Raw genomic sequence first — 24,420 nt, 5'->3', positions numbered from 1 at the left:
ACTGCTCCAGCTTGAAGAATGGTTAGGGCTCGCTCACAGCATACTTCTTAGATAAGGGAATTTCATTGCAGTCTTCTAATGAGAAACTCATAGTTTAATAAAGTACAGTCCTCCTTTGGATCTTTTTGAAGTCCGTTATGTACCTCATCGGTAAATGTACAGTGAATCAGCTCCCTGCAAAAGAGCTGGGCCTTTGATCAAGAATCTTTAGAACAGTTCATTCTTTAGTGGAATGGTGAGATGATTTAGTAATAACCTTTTATGCACCAAAGTTGTGAATTTATTGTGTGTTTGTGTACAAGGGAAGGACAGTTTTTAAGTTTTGTTTTCATTTCAGTTAGAGATAAATATTAAAACCCTGAGGTCTTAATCTCCTTTCCAAGTGTTCTGGACTTCTTGGTACCTAAGAGTGAAGCCATGACTTATGATAGATGCATAATGATGCTCCATAGAGGGAAATGGAGTAGAACATGGGTCTGGAATGTTCTTCATGTTTTTTCTTCATAGTCTTTCTTGATCCATTTATAGAAAGTTAAAGATGGAAAGAGACACCCATATGTAATGTGGATTGGAGACTACACTGTCTATTAAAATCAGAATAACTTATGAAAGCCTCTTGAACTTTGGTATAAGTTGTATGTGAAGGTAATGCATCAAAAGCAGGCAAAGCCTTCCTTTTTCTGATGCTTATAGTTCACTTTGTAGAGGAATGAGCAGATTTCCCACTTTTTAAAAAATTCTTTAACCAAAGTTATGTCAGCCTAAGGCATTTCCAACTTTCATTTCAGTGTTCAGGCAAACAAAATTATTATATTTTCCTCTTACTTTTGCTGACATTCACAATGAGGGAGGAAACCATGGACTCCTTTGATGGGGGTTAGGGGGGTGTAGCAATATATCATTTCCCTGAAAGAACATTTCTCAGTCTCTCATGTGAAAAAGGATTAGCACCTCAACAAAGGTTCTGTAGATCACAGAATCGGGCAGCAATACCAAACAGTATTCCTAAGGAGAGGAAGAACTGTATTTGAGCAAGTGTCCTGGCAAACAGAAGCTTTTTAATAACTGCAAATCTGAGATAATGGCATACACTCAGTATCTCCCCCTAAATCCTCAGACAGCTTGTTTAAATAGAGTAAAGTTAGCCTTTGTTGTAAACTAGAAGTATAGTCTTATCAAAATGCAGGTTTTTCACAGAATGATTCTGTATATCTTTGGTTCATAAGGATTATGCATTTATGGATAAAATTATTTGGAAGATTCATCTTTGACCCTCTCTTGTTTAACAAAACTTCCATTATAAGGTCATTTTTTTTTTTTACTTTGCATTTAAAAAGTTTTTCAACAACCTGTTGAATTAATTTATTAAGATTTTGATTGTTTATTAGAAAAAACGAAAACCCACGCTGACTTTCCTATACATTAAGGAATCTTTATACAGTAGGTACGAAGAGGCTGTGGGAAGTAGGAAAATGTTAAATTGTGTGTGTCAGGAAGCCTAGAGGAAAGTTTGTTAAGCAAGGTTTGGGTAAAAACTGCTTTTTCCAGACCTTCATTTATTTCCTTTTTCTAGATTATGTTTTCTAAAACTGAGAGCCTGAAAAGACTCTGATTTAAAGTAATAATAATAATAGTTTGTACTCATGTAGCACTTGAGCACTGTGTAAAATCTTCTCCTAGACTGAAGTTTCAAAGTCGGATGTCTTTGGCTCCCTATTTTGCTTGATCCTGTTTGAAAGATTCTAAGTGGGAGGGGAGAAAGGAGGCCAGTGGAGCTAATAGTAAGAGCTCCAAGATAAGGTGTGTGATGCCAAACAATCCATCAGTTTGGATCCAAAAAGAAACTCTGGCAGCTATCACTTTAATGTTAGAAATCAGAATTGTTTTGTCCACATATGCACCTTTACTGTAAGGAGATTTTATTTACTATTTTAAGAACAAATTTTGTCTTCAGTAGCTAGCCAGTAACCCTCTGACCTTTCAGTAAATATCCAACTAAAGCTTTGAAATTAGGGTGTTTAGTGTTTTATGGCCCAGAATAAAAATCTCCAGTTCTGTTTCCAAATAGTGTAGCCTCAACACATTTTATTAAGCTCTTGCCACATTCAGCCGTGTGTATTTTGTAAAGTTCCTATGGTTATTGTTTTACAATAGCTGCTTCCAGAAGCATTGTAAGGGTTTCAATTAATCAGCCCTTTGTGTGCTTCAGACTATGCAAATTTATCACATCAAACCATTCAACTGCTCATGGGAAAGCCATGTAAAAACTGTATTGTCTTCTAGCGCCTCCTCTCATTTAGAGTGATGTTTTAATAAGAAAGCTAATCAAGTTTTCTTATGCATTATTTATCTGTTAACATGTAAGGAAGAGCCGAATTAAAATTATGTCAACCGGGATATGGCAAGTGATGTGATAGATCTGGAAGTGATTCAACAACAGAACAAAGCTAATATGATTCAACAGTTTTTGTCTCCTCCCCTCCGCCTTGGGATTAGTTAAGGTGGTGGTGAGAAAAATAAAAGAAGGTTAATTCAGTCACTGGAAAGGGGGAAAGGAAGAAAGGGAGTAACCACCTGTGTTAGCTTTCACGTTTTGATTTAGAGATTTACATTTCTGAATATACAAAGGCTTATGGAGATGAGCTTATTCAAAGCAAAAACACTTCTTGCTTAATATGAACAGTCAAACTTGAAAGCATTCCTGCTGCTTCTTTGGCCCCATTTACCACTATATTCATCAGCAGTAAACTCCTCCACACTAGAAATCCGCAGCCCAAGTCCTGTGAAGTTCTTAAGTTATTAGGAAACACTGTCCTTGTCGTGTGAAATTATCTGCACAGCCCAGCCAGAGTGGGGTTTTTTTAAGCCTCGTCAGCCAAAGTTAGTGCAACTGCACTTGCTTCTTTCATTCATTAAGTTGGTCTCCTTTGCTTGCTAGTTTGCTTCCTGCTGAGAATAATCGGGTTTCTTATATAATAATAATTCCTTGGATTTAGATGCTGCCTTTCTCTAAGGACCTTAAAGTACCTCTCAGACATTAGTACCTCTCATCTGTTCTTTTGACACAATTGCCTCATGAGATAGGTGCTAATTATTCCCATTACAAAGACCAAACAACTAAGGCTTGCCAGAAAGTGGTGCTTTCCCCCCTAGGAAACACAATGTCAATTGAACAGCACAGAGTCAAATTAAGGTCACCCGATTCCTTGATCTCCTGCCCTACATAGATCTGAGAGTCCAAGAAGTGATAAGTCCTTTACAGATGACATCTAGAGCATTGGAATGTGGCAAGCTGAATTGTATAAATGTTTTTATTTTCAACATTCAGTCAGATTAATCTGTGTAGAACTCCTCTCAAGTGGAGTTGTGTCCCTGAGCCTCTTCATATGTCCCCACCTCCATCACAGCACTTGTCACATAGCATATGCTTGGTAATTGAGGGAAATTATTATCTCTCTCTTTCCTTGCTCAGAAAAGGAAGAGGAAGAACATATATCAACCTCAGAGTGATACATTTAATTCCAAAGTGGTTATATGTGGAAGGTAGACTCGCTAAAGGAAATATTTTGAAGTTACAAAGTGAAACAGAGTGTGATATTAAAATGAGACCTGGCTGTCAACACAGTAGAAAACCATTTGCTAGCAGGTTGCCAGTACATTGAAGTCACATCAAAATAGCATTTGAATCAAAGATGTTATTAAGTTGTCTTCTGTACTTGCTACTTGCTTTCCTGTATTAGAATGCTTTAGTTTTTCCTTACCATTTTTATTATATTCTTACCTTCTTTTTTTTTTTTTTTTTTTTTCCTATTTGAATTGAGATAGGACCATTACACTAAAACTAACTTAAAAATAAAAAAACAAAAACAGGAGCATCTGCCTACGGACCAAAGAGTCCTGGGTTCGGTTCCTGCTAGGGGCACATACCAAAAAAAAAGCCAAAAAATTACTTTTAAACAAGTCAGTTTCTGTTTATAATTAGAAATACTTTCTAAGAATGATTCATAAGATTAACTGGATTTTTGCTGGGTAAACCTATCCTTAAAATGACATGTTTTTCTACTAGGCCATGGAAATTAGAAATAACAAATCCGAGTAAGAGCCTCTAGTATGGGGCATGATACTGAGGGAACTGTGACACTGGGTCCCCAGATTTGCCTTTCCTGGGTGGCTTGGCAGTCAGACTTGTAGTTTCTTAGACTGCCTACATTCTCACCTTTACAACTTGAAATTAAGATAGATGGCGATAGAATAATTTTACTTTGACTGGATATCTGTAGAACGTTTCTGCTCTTTTTGTGTGTCAGATTTTTCTTATTATCTATTTTCATTTGTTAAAAGTTTTGTAGTATAGTGTATGGTCTAATTCCCAGTGGCCTCTGTAAGTGCATTAAATGTTTCTGGGCCTGTTAAACTGGTGTATTTGCATTTCACTGCCAGGAGGTTGTGCTATATACAATGGGGTTTGGACACAGGCATGAGCCAGGGGATGAAATTTTATTTTAATATCTGAAATGCTGTGTAAGCATTTAAGGTATGAATCAGTAATTGTTTCACAACAGCTTCCATTAGATATGGTTGATTTGTAGTCCATCTTCTTTTCAAGGATCCAAGGAGTATTAACACACTGAAGCGTACTGCATATCATTTACATTTTTAAACCAGCATTAAAGAAAAGTGACTATAACTTTTAAGAGTTCTAAATATAGGAAGAGATTTTATGCTCTGTCCCTGGAAATAAATTACAATTTTTTATATGAAACTAAAAGAAAGCTTCTTGCTTGGTTTAGAATTTGAATAACTTTGAAACAGAGAAATACCATTTCTTTAAAAAGAAAAGAAAAAAAGTCTGGTTGTAAGATTGAGAACTCTTTTCTCCCCCTAATGAATTCAGTAAAATGCAAACTTTTAAAAATCATCTGTCTAATTTGAGATTTGAGATCATCAAATTCTGTCTAAATATTTTGTTTTAACTTCTAAGCTCATTATGGTTTCTTTGTGTTAACTTGTATTAAAATCTGTCAGCTATGACTGGTCTCATAAGCACAGTCAGCGGACCAGAATAAGTTAATTATTTACTTGTGTCACTAGTGCTCTTCATCTAATGAAATGCACAGCTGTGTTAGATCTGCAGTTGGATGTGTAGCTTCCATTGTTCTGCAAGTCAGCAGAGGGTAGAAGCTGCAGTGATGGAGAGCCCTCAGTTCTTTCTGCTGTTCTGGCTTTCTGTGTCGATTTCATGGATCCTTTATCATTCACTTTCACACAAAACAAACAACACAGGGCTGTCTGCTATGGGAACCATCTTGGCATATAAAAGGGTTTCAGAGCCTAAAGTAATTTTAAGTTAGCGAAGATTTAATTTTTGGCTTACAGGTGCCCTTGATTCAGATGTGGCCAAAACATTTTCTGTAATGGAATGAAAAAATCTGAAAGTCACTTATATGTTTTTTTAAATTCATTGTCAGAAAAGAGCTAGTAAGAAAATAACTTCCCAAAAAGGAAGCTCTGTGCTAAAAATTAATCAGATTTCAAGCAGAGTTATTAAAGATTCAGATTTCAGGGGAAAGAGCATTGCTTTATTTTAATAACAAAATAAAGTTACATTGCTGGAATTAACCTGTTGGCTAAAATTGAAAATGCAAATCATTTCTCTCCTTACCGTCATCCAGTATAAGTATGCCATGCTTTCTCCCTGGGTTTGCTACCTCCTGCCCCTCACTCACACCTTCTCTTGATAGAGGGTGAACAAGCAGCTTCCTGCTGAGCAGCCACAGACACCCACTGAGAACTACTGCTGAAGGGCTGCTGAAGTTTTTCTTTGGTTTATTTTTAAGGGATATGGCTGAACCCCCACCTCCTCACCTACCAAAATGACATTCTCACCCAAGCACATCCCAGGACGGGCCTCTTTAGGGATTGATTGCTGTTTTTAACATTTCATTCACTGCCAATGTTGTTACCGGTGCACCTAGATTTACAGCTGCATGTCTTTCAGAGCAGATTTCCCAGTAGCCCTAGTGTTTGATCAGATCATTTCAATGTGGACAAGAAGAATTTTTGGAGGGAAAATTAAATCTGCTTCATTTAATTTTTAACACATTATAGCTGAATTTGAAATAAAGTGCACTGAATGTTTCTGTTCCTCATGTAGGGAAGCATACTTTCTTTATAATAAACAATGTAATTTCAACCAAAAAACCTGTTAAAGTACCTACATACATTGGAATTCAACTCTACAAACCTAATTGCCATATTGTTGGCAGCCATTAGAAATAGAATATTAATAACCAATGTTAAATAGGCAAATGACTTTCTTTTCTTTGAACCGCCCCCAAATTTCATTTTAAAATAGTTGGAGTAATTATATAGAAATCAAACTGAGCAATGAAAAGTTTCTTTGAGAGCAATTTATTTTCAATAGATACAGATAGTTAATAATTTATATACAAGGGAAGAGGAATTTTATCTTACTAAATATAAAAGCATTTTTTGATCCAATGCCATTGTATACTAGTGTTCCAATTCTAAATTATATAGATTGTGATTAACAATCTAAATTATCCTTCTATTTCTCCTACTAAGAAAAGGAAATAAGAGGAATTACCATCTATTTAATCAACAACATTCTGTACAAATGAGAATATTATTAAGGGAGTAAAAAAGTAGTCAATTTAAGAGACTATCGGTAGTGTATATAAAGTTGGTAGGTTTTTGTTTTGTTCTGTTTTCATTCTTAGAATACATTTCCAATTTTAGTCTTCCAAGAATAATTTGGTATTTAATTTTATTGTTCAACTTTACCACTTCAATCAAAGATCACTTTTCTAATGTGTTATAAGCTATACGGATTAAAATTCCTCAGGGCAGTTTAGACTCGGCAAGGGAAGCTCTGGCAAAAATCAGCTAACCAGCCAGCACTCTGTAGTTGGTAGACCCATTAGCATATCAGCCACACATGAGTATTTCTTGTCACAGGTTTTTAAAACCACAGTTTAAAACCACAGTTTATTTAGCCTGGCTGGTGTGGCTCAGTGGCTGAGCATCAACCCATGCACCAAGAGGTTACCGGATCAATTCCCGGTCAGGGCACATGGCCAGGTTGTGGGCCAGATTCCCCAGTGGGGGGCATACAGGAGGTAGTTGATCAATGTTTCCCTCTCATCGATGTTCCATCTCTCCCTTTCCCTTCCTCTCTCTGAAAAATCAATAAAAACATATAAAAATAAATAAATAAACACAGCCTTCATTCAGTTAGTTCTGTGTTTGGTGGTCAGAGAACTGTGATTTGGGTACAATATGTAGCAGATCATGGACAAGCTGCCAATGAGTGAAATTGCTGCTGACTTGCAGTTTCAGGGACGTTGACCCGACTAGGGCCAAGTGAAGTCACTGCTCTTCCATTTCGGAGGTTGGGCAAGTAGCCTGACAGCACCACTGTGTGTCATGCCAGCAGGCCAGGCTGGAGGCTGCACTGCCTTTCTGCAAGGACAGTCGTGTTTGAACTGTTTGTCTAGCTGGATTGTAGAAATTGCTTTTGTTGCTCTTGATAGAGACCCTGGGGAAAGTTTGAGAGAAATAGAAATAGAGATAGCAGCAGGGAGATCCCAATTAAATACTGTATTCTTCCTTTCTGCCAGTTTGCTTTACATGCCATGAAATCTTCTCTCCCCCAGGTGTCTGTGGTTTGATCGTCCCTCAGGAAGACATGCCATTTTGTGACTCTGGCATCTGTCCCGACATCATAATGAACCCTCATGGCTTCCCATCACGAATGACGGTCAGTATGTTTTTTAGAGGCACTGCTTTTAATAAGAAAGCTGGCAGTTGGTTTGTGGTTAGTGGAGGTGATGGGACCCTGAAACTGATTTTTAGAAAGGGCCTTTGACCCCTAGTGAAATAAATAGGTTCCTGGTTCCTGCTAATGCGGGACTACTCTCCTCTGCAGAGGGAATGTGGAGCAGCTTTGCCCTTTCCTTCCAGAGCAGTCTTCTGAGTGGCAAAAATACCCCTTAGCAAAACGAACCCCTTGTATTGAACCTAATGCATCTTCCTTTCTAGTGCTTATTGTTTTATAATCCTGGCTCCACCATTTACCAGCTGTATGATTTGGGAAAGTTGCTTAATCTCTGTGTACTTCAGTTTCCTCATATGTAAAGTCAGAGAAATAATAGTGTTATCGGTGGAAGTGAAGTATCCAGTGGTGGAAGTGGGGGATCCCCTTCCCCAATGGATTAAGGTGTGGTGCTTATGATATCTTGAGAAAAAGAATTTTCTGAGACTCTCAAAGGAGAATAAGTGATTTTTATTTGTGTGGAATTATATCCCCACATTTCCAGAGTCCCATTTCCCCTAATCCAGTCCAGGAGGAGGTATAGCTGGAAATCAGCAGAGCTGAAAGGAGAGCCAGTGTCCAAAGTTTCCATTCCATGGTGGAGTTGGGTATGACGTAGCATCAGGCTAGTTGTAATCCATTATTCCATTGTGTGTGTTGTCCACATGGCCATGGCCATGTGGGTGAAAGCAGGTGTGCTAATAGAGCACATTCCCTGCAACAGGTGTCCCAAGTGAGCAAGAGAGAGAGAGGGGTTTAACTATCTCAAATCTTTCTGCACTTGCAAGTGGCCATGCCTACTCTGGCCAATGACCTGTTCCCAGCTGTGACTGACAGGCAAGTACCTTCCCTATGTCACCCAGACCTTACTGGGCATGCACCTATTCTTCTTTTGTCCAGTCTTTTCCCCCCAAGATCTGCGGGGAACAGACCTGGAGTGTGTTAAACTGCGGCTTCCTGGCAAAGCCATACGAATGGTATATCTATATTATCTGGCCTTCCTGTGGCTCCTTTCCTGTTATTAATAACCAGGTTATTTATAACAGTATCATTAGTACCTATTTCATAGCAGTTTTGGGAGGCATAAACTTAGATCACACATGTCAAGCTTTTTCAACTGTTAGTCATACAATAAGAGAGCGATAAATACTTACTACTGTTAAATATATCACTCTTATTAATAGTAGTATTCTCAATTCTTTAGGGAAATAGGCCAGAACTAAACAAACAGGATTTCTATACCACAGGAAAGTACTCAATTTGTTCCCATTCCACAGGTAGGAAAGTTAATTGAGCTGTTGGCTGGCAAAGCAGGCGTGTTAGATGGCAGATTCCACTATGGTACTGCTTTTGGAGGCAGCAAGGTGAAGGATGTGTGTGAGGACCTCGTTCGCCATGGTTATAACTACTTGGGAAAAGACTATGTTACATCTGGCATCACAGGGTAAGTAAGTATGTTTAGGCGTTTTAAAGTAAAAGTATGATTCTACTAGGATAAGAGGTAAGAGCCCCTAAGATACTCAGCTTTACTCCATTAAGAAATCTGATATAAGAAAATCCAGATTTATGATGGAGGTGATAGCTAATGCTATGGTGGTAATCATTCTGCAATATATAAATATATCTAATCAACATGTTATAAACCTTAAACTTGCATAATGTTATATGTCAGTTATATCACAATAAAATGGGGAGGGGGGGGAGAAAAGAAAATCCAGCCTTAGAAATCTGACAAATTAAGAAGTGCTGTTTTACTGGTGGGGCTATCATTTAAAAAGTAGAAAACATATAATTTACCAAAATAGGATTTCTACACAACTTTTCAGGAACAACTCAATTATATATAATGCAAAATTCCTTGCTATTGAACTTGCTCTGTGTTAATATGGTGAATATCAGATAATTAGTGCTCTGTAAGAGGCCTGAAGCCTTACATTTGCACATTCACAGACTACAGATGTATTGAAGACCAAACGTGAGCTAGGTACTAGCTTTGTAACAGTGAACAAAATGGACATGATTCCTGACTTGTGGAGCTGACTGTTGAGATTTGTTATTAGACATTGAAAAATAACAGATAAAAGTCAACTTCTCAGCAGGGCCTATCCTGACTACTTAATTTAAAACTACAATTCAGTATTGCCCATTTCCAGCTTTATTTTTCTCTGTAGTACTCATCATTATCAAATATACTATGTAGTAATACTGTATAATATTCTCCTCTGTCACCCCAAGTAAAATGTAATCTCCATAAGAGCAGGGCTTGTCTGCCTTGTTTATTGTTTTATTTCTAGTGTCTAGCACAGAGCCTGACACACAGCACACACTCCATAAATATTTGTGGAATAAAGGAATGAAAACAAATTATACAAGTACAAATAGCTCTCACCAGAATGAAGACAAAAAGTAGGTTAGAAGACCCCCATGAGAAGGTAGATATTTCAGCCGAGATGTGAAGGATGAGACGAATGGAGCATTTGAAGAGTGTTTCATAAGGAGGAAACTTATTTACCGCCTTACCAAGGGCCAGACCTTGTTAAGTTATGGCAACTGGAAGAGGCCAGCTTGGCTGCTGTTCAGTGAGGAGGCAGGGATGTGGCCTGAAGGGAGGCTGGGGAAAGGGAAGAGCGGGTCACACAGGCGGAGTGCCAGGAGAAACACATATCCCTGACAAAATGTGAAGGACAAGGTTTTGAAACTCAACTTTTACATGATTTTAAAAAGATCAAGCTGATTGTTTAAATTAAGACACACATATTTTTATGCCAGATAAAACTCTGGGACATAGTGTTTATACTGTTATTCTGAGGTTTTAAACCTGAAACTCAGTGTGGTAGCATGTGTGAGAACACACAGCTTGATTTCAGTGCTGCAGACAGACTATCCAGATGTGATCACAATGATGAAAATCTCTACAAAGTACTGAGTGCTTTCTAAAAAGATTTATCCAGACTATGATAATACGGATTTCTTTAGGTGTGTCATACTTGAGATGTTATAGAAAATCATATTACACGAAAAGAGTAATGGTCCATTTCAAAAATGGTTCAGGAAAATAGCTAAGGTCCATGTCAGAAAATGCAGTTGTCATTGCTAAACTGATCATCTTAGTCTTTGCTTCTCATCCAGAAATAATGTAGAAGTTGACCAGAAAGTGTGCAAAACCAAAGAATCATTTTGATGGACCTTTTTTTACAGAATTTTACTGAAAGATTTGAATGGATTATGCCCTGTTCCTATAGATAGCAGTGGGCCATGTCTACATCACTGTCCTCTGTACCCCCAGGGGTATTTTCATTTCTTTCCATTTATCTTGGAGTTCTACAAAGGGCTTGCAAACATATTCACCCACCAGCTTTTATCTGTTGTGATATTCTTGAACATTGCTAGGAGGAAAAATTGCATGTGACTTTATTCAGCTGATGATAGAATGTTGACAGAATTCCATTAAGTTCTACCATGAGCAATCATACTGTGAAGGAATGGAATTATTCATTATTAGAGCTAGAAAGAAACTTGGTCTGACCACTATGTTGTACAACTAAGAAAACTGAGATAGAGAGGTCATGTAGTTACTGTGTGACAAACTGAGACAAGATTAGGGTCTTCTGATACCCTGTTTGTTGTGCCTTCCATTCTGGGTCTTCCAAGAGTCTGGTAGTGCTTAAGCCAGCGGAATGGCTTGATAGGTGCAGAATCCTTTGCTAATGATACTGAAAGTATTATAAGGCATAGCAAGCAAGCAGGGGCAAATGTATCTTTGTGCCTCTCTGCCATGTTTTTTGCTTCCTTTGTAATTTCCACTCTTACATCATGCTGTGGCCCAAATTTACTTGGCTCTAGACTGGCCAACATGGCAGGGAGAGCCCTGTATTTGTATCATTCACCAGCTCTTATTTAACCTCTTGGACCCTCTGTGCCTATTGCTTCCCCTTAAAAATAGGGATGACAATATCTGCCTCCCTGGATTGTTGTATGAATTAAGTCATGGATTAAGGGGCACATGGTAGATGCTTCCTTTCTTTTCAGGAAGGAAGTTCTGGGGCAGTGAAAAAAAAAAAAAAAGTAAAGTCATTGATGCCCTGGCTTCTCTTGCTCCAGACATAAGAAAAAGGGTTTCTTCTGTCAAAGCACTTAAATATTCACTCTTTTTTTTTTAACTCTTGCCACAATATTTCTAAAGATTCATGGAGCCAGCTGTTACAGACATTTACTGAGTATCAGTTATATGCCAGGCAGGGTCCTTAGTGCTGGGGCTACAGTGACAGATGAAACAAAGTGCTTGTCTTGTGGAATTTACTTTTTGTGGGAAAGACGAGCAATAATAAAAAAATAATAATTGTATACTGTAATACCAAATGGTGACAAATGCTCTGAAGAAAATAAAACCAACGTAAGAGTTGATACAGGGTGTGGGTACGGCAATGTTGGAGTGGAAGGGGACTCCTTTAGATAGGTGATCAGGGAAAGTCTCTCTGAGGAGGTGAAGTGTTTGACACAACCATGTGAACACCTGCTGGAATGAGCGATGGAGAAAGGAAATAGTAAATGAATCATATGTGGGCAAGAGCCAGGTTGTGTTAGATCTTCTGGCTGTATACAAAATTTGGGTGATAGATTCTGAGTATAATGGGAAACCATTGGGAATTTAAAGCAGAAGATTGACCTGCTGCGATTTACCTTTTAGAAGGAATCGCTCTGGCTTGTTATATGAGGAAGAGATTGTTGAGGGAGGAGAGTGGAAGCAGGTAGACCCACTAGAAGATTATCTGCAGTAGTCCAGGCAAGAAAGGATGTGACTTGCCTAGGGTGGTAGCAGTGAAGGAGGCACCGACCTGTACACACTGTATCACAAGGTGTTTACATTATATTTCTTAATTAAACAATGTACTTTTTAACTTATCTATGGTACTTTTATGTTTTCAGGTCTAGCCTTTTCATTTACTGTAGACTAGAAATCATTCTCTTTCATTCAGTCATAAATCTGTTCATACACAAATAAGGACTTGTCAGTGCTGAGACCTAGAAAAGGCTGTCTCCTATTAGCCCAAACTTAGTTATTAACCCACAACTCTGACCTTTCTTTCAGTGAGCCTTTGGAAGCATACATCTATTTTGGCCCTGTGTACTATCAGAAGCTGAAACACATGGTGCTAGATAAAATGCATGCCCGAGCCCGGGGACCACGGGCCGTCCTTACCAGGTAAGAGAAGAGCACTTACAGAAAGAATTGACAGTGCAGTTGAATGTACCTTATACTTCCCAGTATAGCTTTTTTGTTTCCCTGAGATTTTAAACTTCGGGGTATTAGACATCCACAACAATTATATATATCTGATTCACGAGAAAAAATGGCAACCAATTTAAAATCATTTCAGAGGCACAAGAGCAAACCCTCCATAGGTCTTGACAGTAGTCTTCTAACTGATTGTTTACTGGGTAGCAGTTTGCAAATATGGCCCTGTTCAAAATAGTTCCTTTATAAGAATAGATACACTTACACATGCACATGCATATCAGTACACCTGCATGCTCCCATGTATACACAGAAAACATATGCATACATTTTTGGTAGCCTAAGCCACAGCTGTCTTTTTTATTAAACTTATGTGATTGAAGCATAAGACACCTGTACCTGCATGCTTATTTGAATGAGTTCCAGGATCCATGTATGCCCCTTCACCAGTGTATCCTCGATTCCAAGCCTAACGTCTGTGTGTTGATGATTGGGTATGATTGTTGGGAAAGGGAATTTATAAATACTAAGTTTTACTTAGTATGTTCTTAGTATGCTTACTTACTATGTTCTTAGTACTACATTTTCCAGTTAGAAAAACATAGTCTAAGGCAGTGGTTCTCAACTGGGGGCAATTTTGTCTCCTAGGGGACATTTGACAGTGTCTGAAAACATTTTGGGATGTCACAACTTGGGAGCGAGAGTTGGGGAGCTACTGGTATCTAGAGGCCAGGAATGCTGCTAAACATCCTGTAATGCACAGGACAGCTTTTACCTCAAAGAATTACCCAACTCAGTATGGCATTACTGCCAAGGTTGAGGAACCCTGGACCTGGGGAGGAACACAGGCCCTGGAGTCAGAGTGACGGATGTGAACTCATCCCTACCTTGTAGCACTACCATGAACCTTGGACAGACCACTTACGTCTCTCAGCTTCAGTTTTCCTCGTATATGAAGTAGAGACAACAATACCCACTGCACAGCATACTGGTGAATGTCACATGTTTGAATATAGACTGAATGTATTGCCAATCCGTAGGAGATTAGAAGATGTTCAATAAATATCCAGGTCTCTGCCCACTTTCACAGAACACTGCTTAGATGTTACAATATAGTGGAGGGAAAAGAGGATGAAGCAGCTAGTATTTGGGTGGTGTTTTTTGTTTTTTTTTAATTTTTATTAATTTATTATTGTTATAGATGTTTCTCCTTTTTCCCCATTGACATCCTCCTCCCCACTCCACCCCCTGCCCTGTCCCCAGCTTTGTTGTCTGTGTCCACCGGTTATGCATACATGCATATAATTTCTGTGGTTTATCTCTCCTCCCCCCACCCCCTCTTCTGAGGATTGTCAGTCTGTACCCTACTTCTATGACTCTGGGTCTATTTTGTTCATCAGTTTGTTTAGTTCATTATATTTGGTGGTGTTTTTTCTTCAAACCAAGGAAGAGGTGTAGATGACTCAATCCCTTGACCATGTAAAACTGAGCAAATGCACATGCCTATTGAAATGATAGGCATGTGTGTGCTTACATTGCAGAAGAGGGAAGAGAAGTTGCGATTCTCAAGACAGTAATGACTTCAGCAGTGAGGCCCTACTTGGGTTAGGTGTATCTTTCCCTGAGTGCTGTCCCCTCCGGAACTTCCATTTAAATTACAACATCCAAAAACTATTTCAGAGTAATATAAATGTCAAAGCAGTTATTTCCTATGTTTTGCTTTGTTGTATAAAAAAAGTTATTACTTTAGTATTGCTTTTGTGTATTCCATATGAAGACAGCCTGGAGTGCATTTGTCTATAGTCAGTTATCTCATTTGGTTAAAATCCAAGTTTTGGGTTCTGCCCACATGTGATCTGACCATCTTCACTGTCCAGTGACCACAGGTGGAGGGATCCTTCCCCTATCCCTGGGTGGTTCTGCTAGCAGATAAAAACATATACATGTGCTCAGTTACAAAGTTTCCACTACAGTGTGTGCCACTCATAAGTTTTTCATATGTAGATTTTCTTTCAACAAATAATATACAACTTAAATTTATTTCCCATTGTAAGTATCAACAACAAAAGTTAAATTTCAGTATGTGCTGGAAATCATGTGTTTACCTTCTTAACTCTTTGGTAACAGGCAGCAACAACAACAAAGAATAAAATATGCTCTGGAATAAGGCAAACGAGCTTTATGGTCCACTCCTGCCCAGACTACCTCCAAGGAGTGTCACTCCAAAATAAGCCAGCTAGGGTGCTCGTCTCTCTCTCTCTCTCTCTCTCTCTCTCTCTCTCTCTCTCTCTCTCTCTCACTCTCAACTTAATAATTTGTGTCATCAGTACCTATGGGGGATTGTCTAAGTTGTTTCAGAATCCCCTAGTTTTACCTACATCTCTGGATCCTGGATTCTTAACCTTTTAAAGTATTCTCAAGCCCAGCAGATACATAAGTCATAGGGAGTCCATTTCAGGGGATAATAGCTTCCCAGTTCAAAAGCTCTCCTGTAAGGAGGAGTGGAGCATTTTTGTACATGAGGGAAGGACCTGAATGGGACACACAACTGGGGGCTAGGGAGGTAGGTCTCTGGAAAACCTCCCATCTGGCTCCAGATGATTCCTGATCTATTCTAAATCTTATAAAAATCCATTTGCTTCTTTCCATGTTTAATTTATTTAGTAATGAATCTTCTCCCTGGAGCCCTCTGAATAACTACTAGAGGACCCAGGTTTCTTCCACACTCTGTTCTGCTCAGTTTCTCTGCTTTTAAATAACAGAACTGAGACATCTCTGAAAATACTCAAAAGACATTCTTCCTTAATAATAATGATAGTGATGGTAGTATTAATAATAATGCTAGTGTTGGTATTTTATATGCTATATGTTAATTTATTATGCCATTACTTAAGTAATTATTTCCACTTAATAATAAAAATAGCAACCGACCATAGGATTACATCTCTTCTCATTTAACGTTCTTTGGGATAGACAGTCTTATGTACATTTTACAAATGAGGCTAAGAAGCTGAGCAACATGTGCAAGGTCACTGTTTAATAAGTGATTTGAATCCAGGTGAGCCCTGCTCCAAAGCTTTGTGCTCTTAGCCAGCATGGAACGTGCCTCTTTGTGTAATATAATAACACATTTGTTTAACTTGTTTCAAAGGCAGCCCACTGAAGGGCGATCTCGTGATGGTGGTTTGCGTCTTGGAGAAATGGAACGTGACTGTTTAATTGGTTATGGAGCCAGTATGCTTTTACTAGAGCGACTAATGATTTCAAGTGATGCCTTTGAGGTTGATGTCTGTGGGCAGTGTGGACTTCTGGGGTATTCCGGCTGGTAAGTGGATACCATATGTCTTTCACACCACACCCCTTGCCTCTTAAATCACAGCTCAAGTATTGACCCTAGATCATACCTACATATTCTCCAACCTTCCCCAACCATGCATTCCTAGAACTGGGGATTCTATATGTACATGTTTACTTTGTCTACCTAATGTTCTGGTCTTTACACTACTAGAGTTTAAACTCTAAGAGTAAGAACTTTATCTTCTTTTTAATATTAGCTTGAGTACCTTTTATAACACCTGTAAAAATCCTAGCAGAGTCATTGTTAGGTGTTATAAGTATAGCATATTATAAATAGAAACATTTTAGAGAAGATTGTGTTGAATGCCCTCATTTAATCTCAAACCTAAAGAGCCAAGTATGTTACCCCAGATCTTATAGCAAATTAGTGGCAGAACCAGGACCAGAACCTGGTACCCTGACCCCTTGTCTGTCCTTGGCGCAGCAAGCTGCTTTCCACTTGGACTGTGAGTCCCATGATGGCAGACACCACGAATGCTAAATGGTACTAACCCTGCATCTAGAGGATTGCAGTAGGTAAACTATGTGATCATAGTTTATCATTTCTGTGCAGAGTCAGTACACAGAGTCCAGTTTAAAAGGCGATGCTGCATACCTTTTGTTTCTGTTTGTGTAGGTAGAGCACCTTTTCTCCCTGTAATGGTTCCACGATACCATCAAAGAACAACTGCTCTGCTTAGCGTTGGTCATGATCCAGAGCCCTGAAATACGCCTGGAGACAGGAGGGCCTGTATTTCCTCATCTCTACTCACTTTCCTGTCAGAGACCAGGCCTGAAGGTCTGAGGCAGGTGCTGCAAGGATGGGAAACACCTTCATTCTCCTCCTCACCCCTCCCTTCACTTCCCAGATCCCCTTTCCCTAGGGAGGGCAGTCTCCAGAAGGATAGCGTTCGGCCCCAATGAGCATTCATTGCCAGAGCTTGAGGTTAGTTACATGGGCCATCTTTCCCTTCTGATTTCCCCCATCAAAGCCTCCTTTCGGAGAGGACCCCAACTTCTTGCCATCTTAAGTTGCCAGTTTCTTGGTTGATAAAGCAAATTAAGAGTCAGAATGAGTGGCCTTTGCAGAACATAGTGTATACCTTACCTTGCTAGTTAAATGTCAAAACCTTTTAACCAAAATCAGTTATTTTATTATTTTGGTGTAGAAGAGTTGATGAGACCTATCTGTGAAAAAATCATCTCATTTTAAAAACTAACACAAGAGATGGCCATTTGTCTTTCTTTGTTCTATGTTACTGATTTTTTAGAGAGAGAAATAGAAACATTGATGTGAAGAGAAACATCAATCTGCTGTCTCCTGCTTCCCCCACAGGGAATTTAGCCTGTAACCCGGGCATGTGCCCCAACCGGGAATTGAACTAGGACCTCTCAGTCCATGGGACGACGCTCAGTCCACTGAGCCACACTGGTAGAGCAGGCCATTTGCCTTTCATAGGGTTGCAGAGATAGGGTGACATTGTGAGCATAAACCTGGCTTTTCCTTGTGTTGATGACATGGTGGGGTGGGGGCCACTGTTTCAATTCTGAGATGTCTATTCATCCTATGAAAGGCATATTTAGTTTGCTTTTTATTGTCCTGTGTAACAACAACAAAGTGTAATAGGAAAATGCCTGGAACTTAGTTATACTATGCTTAAATCTTCAAATTTGCACAAGGATTTTTAAGTAATTTACTTTGAAAGGATGGTGCAGAAGAGTCATTGTATTACCAGTAGAGATCATGAAACTTCAAAAAAGAGTTTCTTTTTCTTCTCCATTCTCCCTAAAGGAGGGAGAGGGTGAAGAAAAGAGAAGGAAAGGAAAGGAGGGAGGGAGGAGAGAGAGGGAGAGGGAGAGAGAGAGGCTAAAAGGAAAAATAAAAAAGAAAAGGAGGGAGGGAAAGAGGAAAAAGAAGGAAAAAAAGAAGGGAAAAGGAGAAAGTAAAAAAAAAAAGAAGGAAAGGAAGGAGGAAGAGGAAGGAAAGAAAGAGAAAGAAATGGGGGGGAAAGAAAGAAGGAAAAAGGGAGGAAAAAGGAAAGAAAGGAAGGAAGAAAAGGAAAGAGGAAAGAAAATGAAAGGAGGGAGGAAGGGAGGAAAGGAAAAGGAAGAAGGAGGGAGGGTCAGAGGGAAAGAAGAAAATGGAGGGAGGGAGGGAGGAAGGGAGGGAGGGAGGGAGAGAGGGAGGGAGGGAAAGGAAAGGAAGAAAAAAGAATAGAAGAAAAGAAAAAGAAAGATCACATTTACTCATATAATTTGAAAACCTTCCCCTCTTCTGCTGAATACTCAGAGAAACTAAAGTAAGCAGTAATTGATCTCAACATTATTGTTAAATTCACGTCTTGTTTCCTGCTTCGTTTCTGTCTCATTTAGAGATCATCTGATGGCAGTGCCTGATTTTGAAGCTCATGTGTTCAGTGTGAATTTGAAATCCTTTGAAAGAGGACTAAATCAGGTTACACGGTTTAAGGGTCTTTACTGTAATTAAACAGACCTGGATGTACCGTATGTCTGATTTTGAATGGCCTACTTATACCCTTGTTGCCAACAGGAAAAAATCCTCATCCAGTCTGGAAGGCTGGCAGCCTCCTTGTGCTGCTCTCAGGCAGAGGAGTATAATGATGCTGTCATTTTCCCATGTTACCTGATGTGTGTGCTGGGTTGTGTGGGAGGGAGCATGGGCGTTTGTTGGAGGAAGTCGCTCTTTAATGAACAGCACAATGGAGGCTGAGTAATTAGAGCAGTTCAGAACCTTGAAACTGGCCTTTTGTTATTGATTTGCACATTAGTAAGGCATTGCTATGGGGATGTTTACAGCAAGACTGTTGTTCTACAGAAGACATGAAGGGCATAAGTCACAAAAGAGAGGTCTAGAAGAAAAACTGCAGAGAAAAAAAAATCCCTGTTAAGATAATTAGCTCAGCCCTAGCTGGTCTTGCTCAGTGGTTAGAACATCGGCCCACGGACCGAAGAGTTGCGGTTTCGATTCCGGTCAAGGGCATGTACCTCAGTTGTGGTTCGGTCCCTGTCCCTGGTCAGGGTCGTACAGGAAGCAAGCAGTTGATATGTCTCTCTCACGCAAATCTCTCTCTCTCCCCCGCCCCACTTTCTCCCTCTCCCCTTCTCCTCCTCCTTCCCACTCTATCTGAAGATAAATGGGGAAAAAATATTCTCGAGTGAGGATTAAAAAAATAATAATTAGCTCATAGAGGATATTTTACTGGACAGTCATTTCTCATGTGAAGCCACAGCTTCCTTTTTTTGCTGGCTTTGCCCTGAAAAATCAGTTTATTTTATTGTTGTTTGGGTTGAGTTTCTTTGGAAGTTGTTCAGAGGGTAAGGTAATTGATGTATTTTTATTTATATATGTATATGTTTGTATGTGTATGTATATACACATAATATGTATACGCATACATGAAGAAATATGCATTGGAACATTTTAAATAATGGAGAAACATTTAATAAGAGAGATTAGTGGGCTTTCTGGACTGGGAATCAGCACACATAGAAATCTTAAATAGATTAGCCTGGATTGAATTCACAGGGTAATGACAGGAGAGTCAGCAAGAAGTTGCTCCAGTTAAATCCATTTCTCCAATTGAATTAAAGTATGAACATGATTCCTAAATTAATTTGATCAACTCAGGTACATTAAAACCGTAATTCTTACTGTCATGCATTAAAAAGATCTTTACGGCCCTGGCCAGTTTGGCTCAGCGGTTAGAGCGTCAGCCGGCGGTCCACAAAAAGATCTTTACGTATCTTTTAGGAAAAGTCATTCTCCATGTTTATATTATTCCTGTGGATAGAGTCAAACACTCCACAGTGTTTATGCCCCCTGCAGCTGTCTGGTAGGGACCCAGACACAGATTCATGAAGGCTCTTCCGTTTCCCATCTCTCTCCTCAAAAAGTTTTTATTTGCGTAGTCACTCATCACCATGTTTAAATTCTCAGCCTTAGTGATTCTCTTTTCTGAAATAATGAAAGCTTTATTTTGCTGATTACAAAAATGGTCCCTGTTCTTTATAAAATATTTAAAGTTACAAAAAATATATGGAAAAATATAAGTAGTTTATTTGGGGGAAAAAATGCCCAGCCAGTGTGGCTCAGTGGTTGAGCATCGACCCATGCACCAAGAGGTCGCCGGTTCAAATCCCAGTCAGGGCACATGCCCAGGTTGTGGGCCTGATCCCCAGTCGGGGGCATGCAGAAAGCGGCCAGTGTTCTTGCTCACTGATGTTTCTATCTCTCTCCCTCTCCCTTCCTTCCTCTCTCTAAAATTAATAAAGAAAAATATTTGAAAAATATAAGTAGTCACATTAATTCCTACTGCTCAGAGATGACCACTATTAATATTTTAGTGACTTTCAGGGACACCTCTGTTCGCCAGTGGTTCTATACCATTTTTGTTTTGTTTTTTTCAATCATGAATCTTTTTGAGATTGTGCTAATAGCAGGAAAATATAATTAGATACCAAAAAAATCTTGTTACATGTGACTTGGGGGGCTTCATACATTTACTGTATGAAGTCCTTACCATCTAAGGACCCACTTTGGATCATGCTGTTTAGCAAACCACTTTTTTCACTTCACAGTGTATCCTGGACACTTTACATTTCAGTAAATATGGGTCTGTATCATTGCATTCAATCACTGCACAGTATTCTTCTGCATAAATGTCCTGTAGTCACAGAGCCATTTGTGCTGTTATAAATAGTGTGACCATGAACATTCTTGTACACGTATCTTTGCCACTTTTGTGGTTACTTAAGTAATATACGTGTTTACCTGTTTTGCACATGTTGCTTTACTATCCTCCAGAAGAGCCTTTATTGTTCACCGAGGGATCTTTTTCCAGTTCCTGGTTAGTACTGGATCTTCTGGGCCTTGGTTGCTATTCCTCTTGTGCTCATTTTCTCCCCTGTTAACTGGGAAGACTTAGTTTCTACCTATTAAGTTTCAGGATTTATACCAATTGTCCCAGGTGCCCCAGACCCTTGAGGTGTAGGTTGAGACCCTGTTTTGGTCTGTAACCTGACAGAATAGTTCACTTTCTTTCCAGGGACCCTTCTTCAGTTGTAGTCATTGATTAAGACCTAGGTTCAGTTCATTGGCTGAAGGAAGAGAAAAGAAAATTCTAATTGGAATAACAGGCCTATTGGTTAGGGACGTGGGCTGTTGTAAGGATTAAATGGGACACACACAATGCCAGTAAGTACAGTAGCTCCAGTACTAATAGAAATAACCAACCTTGAAGAGCCCTGGAAAAATAAATAACATTTGATTGAACACCACCCTTCTATATGAAAGTCTCATCTTTCCCATCACTCTTCAAGTCAGTGACAGAAATCAAATGGTAAATATTGAGCATCTTGCCTAGAATAGTAAAGTGTAGTAGATGCTTATCAAAACATGGAGACTGAGTCTGTTTCAAATGCTTTCAACAATGAGAAGTCTAAATCTGAGTAAGTTTCAGATGGTTCAGATTTCTGGGGCTTATTCAAAACAAGTATATTGGCAGATGCTTTGCATTTTAAGGAGAAACGTCTAAGAAGTGTGGTACTAACTGATTAAAAGTACTTATTTTTAAAATCAGGGGAGTGGTACTTGTTTTGCTTTTTGCTTTTTTGGAGGCTTCTTTTTACTTTGGGGACTCATAAGTACATTTTGGATAGTGTGACTGAACACTAAGGAATAGAAAACCAACTTGATGGAATGGTAATAGAATGTTAGAGAGAATTCTCACTTCCTGTGTGCAGGCCTTTGTTTCTGAGTTGCTGTCCCTCTAACACATGCTGACTTGGGTTTCAGGTGCCATTACTGCAAGTCATCATGTCACGTGTCTTCCCTTCGCATTCCGTATGCCTGCAAGCTGCTCTTCCAGGAACTGCAGTCCATGAACATTATCCCCAGGTTAAAACTGTCCAAATACAATGAGTAAGGATGGGAAGGTGATTCTTCAAAGAGAACAATCCATATTTACAACACAGTGCAAAATAGAAGGGATTGAGGACCATATCTGCTCCGGTGAATAATTTCTTTGAATGTTCTCTCAGAGAAAACAAAAATCAATGGAAAGGCTTTGTAAACACCAGAAGACTGACTAAACAACCTCGCTCAGTGAGCCTCGGGCCATGGAAGAGGTGCCAGCGATATAATGCAGTTCCTCGTTCATATACTGAATTTGATTCACAAATGGACATGACCTGAAAGATAAATAAACTTTTATTTCTGTTCTGGTATCTTGGAATTTACTTATTAGAAAAACCTTCCTCCTCAAAAAGAATGTTTGGGGTTAAATAAAACTCAGGATTCTTATGAAACGTGAGAGACGGAGAATCTGTTTGGATTGCTCGACTCTGACTGAGCAGTGTGTGAAGGAGGGGCTGGGAGCCGATGGCAGGGCTGGCGAGGGGGCTCTCCTGTCTGCCGTGAGAGTGCACTTCCCAGCAGCTCAGTCTGCCTTTATGCACCCAGACTTTTCATTTTAAACTTGATGAAATATAATAAACATATTCTATCATCTTAAGCAACTTTGCCAAGGATGTCACTTTGTCTTATGGACTTAATTGCTACTATTTTGAACCTCCATGATCATACCATGTACAATAATATTTGTTGAATATCTGAAAATAATTCCATGAATGCTTTGTAATTTTTCTGTTCCTTCCATTCCTGCCAGGATGTTAGCTGTCCTTTTATTTATTTTTTAATCTGACAGCCTTTTTTACCCATTTCTAATTTGTTTTTAATTGCTCTGCCCTGAAGCCAGATAAATATTTATATTAAGGATTGTTTATAAAAATAGGTCGGAAAAACTTTGAGTAACAATCTAAGGCTGCATTCCTAGCATGTCATAATGAACATGTTTCACAGAATATTACTAAGTTTACATATACTAATAGGAATCAAGTTCCAGTGTCAACTAAGGTTGAGAAAATGGGTGTAACCAAGTTAAACATACCAAGGACTTTTTCGAAGCTTTTACCAATCTGCCATGCTCTGGGACTCTCCCTCCAAAAGAGGGACGTTCCGGCCAACAGACTAATCATTGATTTGAGAACCAAACCTCAACATCACTTGGTGTAAACGTCCTAGAAGCTTCACGGTAAAAGCAGAATGAAGGAGACACTGCAGGTGAGCAGGCCTTCCTCAGCCATCACCATGTGTCCCCAGCCATCTCGAGAACTAGAGAGGTGTAACAAAGCGGTGTTTACCCAGATCTTTAGTTATGCCTGTTGTTCTTTCCTTTCGCTGGCTTTGTTCTCAAAATTGAAGGTGCCCAAAGATTACCGTACTGGACTGAGTGTACAAAACATACGTCCTGTACTTTGTGAGCCATTTAAGGAGTTTTCTAGGATGACTGACCGTTTCCTATTATGTGACAGCTCCACTCAGCAGTTTCGTTGACGATAAGATCGCCCTGTAATGTGTGGCCCACCGTCGGTGAGCACTGGTGGGCCAGTCGGGAAGAGCTCCAGTGTGCTGGGTACATGAGGACTGTGTCACTGGTCACTCAGGACCTGCCATGTGTGAGGCACTTACTAAGGACAAAAAGAGAGCAAGACATGGCCTGTGCCTGAAGGAGCACACACCCAGCTGAGGAGGCCCCGGTGTCGCTCGTCACAGAACACCGTCCAGCAGTCAGTGCCAAGGGTTAACCTCGGCCACGCTGAGGGAGCTCCCAGGGCAAGACGATGACCCACTCTGGAGATTCGGAAATTCTTCACAAGCGTGATTATTCCTTTCATACAGCTAAAGAAACTGAGGCACTGAGTGACCGATGCCCCCAATATCACGCCACTAGCAGGAACAATGTAGGCCTAGAGACCAAGGCTTTCTGAGTCAGCTTTGTTTGGGCTTCATCTGTGATCAGATGTGACAGTTTTGTTTTGTTTTGTTTTTTAATTGATTTTAGAGATAGAGAAAGGGAGGGAGAGAGAGAGAGGGCCATCAGTTTGTTGTGGTTGGTTCTTGTTATGTGCCCTGACCAGGACTCAAACCCACAAC

At 39.5% G+C, this 24,420-nt stretch overlaps 1 protein-coding gene across 4 annotated transcripts in view; it reads left to right on the top strand.

Annotated features, from left to right (window-relative positions):
- Positions 1–22,711, top strand: part of POLR3B (RNA polymerase III subunit B) — a 137,489-nt gene extending 114,778 nt beyond the window's left edge. For 3 of the 4 annotated variants that reach the window (XM_036252175.1, XM_036252173.1, XM_036252174.1), the window contains 5 exons: positions 7,677–7,780; positions 9,112–9,278; positions 12,924–13,037; positions 16,222–16,395; positions 22,222–22,689. In XM_036252175.1, coding sequence (XP_036108068.1) covers positions 7,677–7,780; positions 9,112–9,278; positions 12,924–13,037; positions 16,222–16,395; positions 22,222–22,351 — 689 coding nt within the window. In that variant the 3' untranslated portion in view covers positions 22,352–22,689. Of the gene's footprint in view, positions 1–7,676; positions 7,781–9,111; positions 9,279–12,923; positions 13,038–16,221; positions 16,396–22,221 lie in introns of all 4 variants that reach the window. The other variant, XM_036252172.1, reaches the window with a different exon arrangement.
- The last annotated feature ends 1,709 nt before the right edge of the window (positions 22,712–24,420 follow it).

This window comes from Molossus molossus, unplaced genomic scaffold (genome assembly GCF_014108415.1).
Source record: "Molossus molossus isolate mMolMol1 unplaced genomic scaffold, mMolMol1.p scaffold_m16_p_10, whole genome shotgun sequence".
NCBI lineage: Eukaryota > Metazoa > Chordata > Mammalia > Chiroptera > Molossidae > Molossus > Molossus molossus.
Note: the sequence above shows the minus strand (reverse complement) of the source record. Positions and strands in the feature narration are given on the sequence as shown.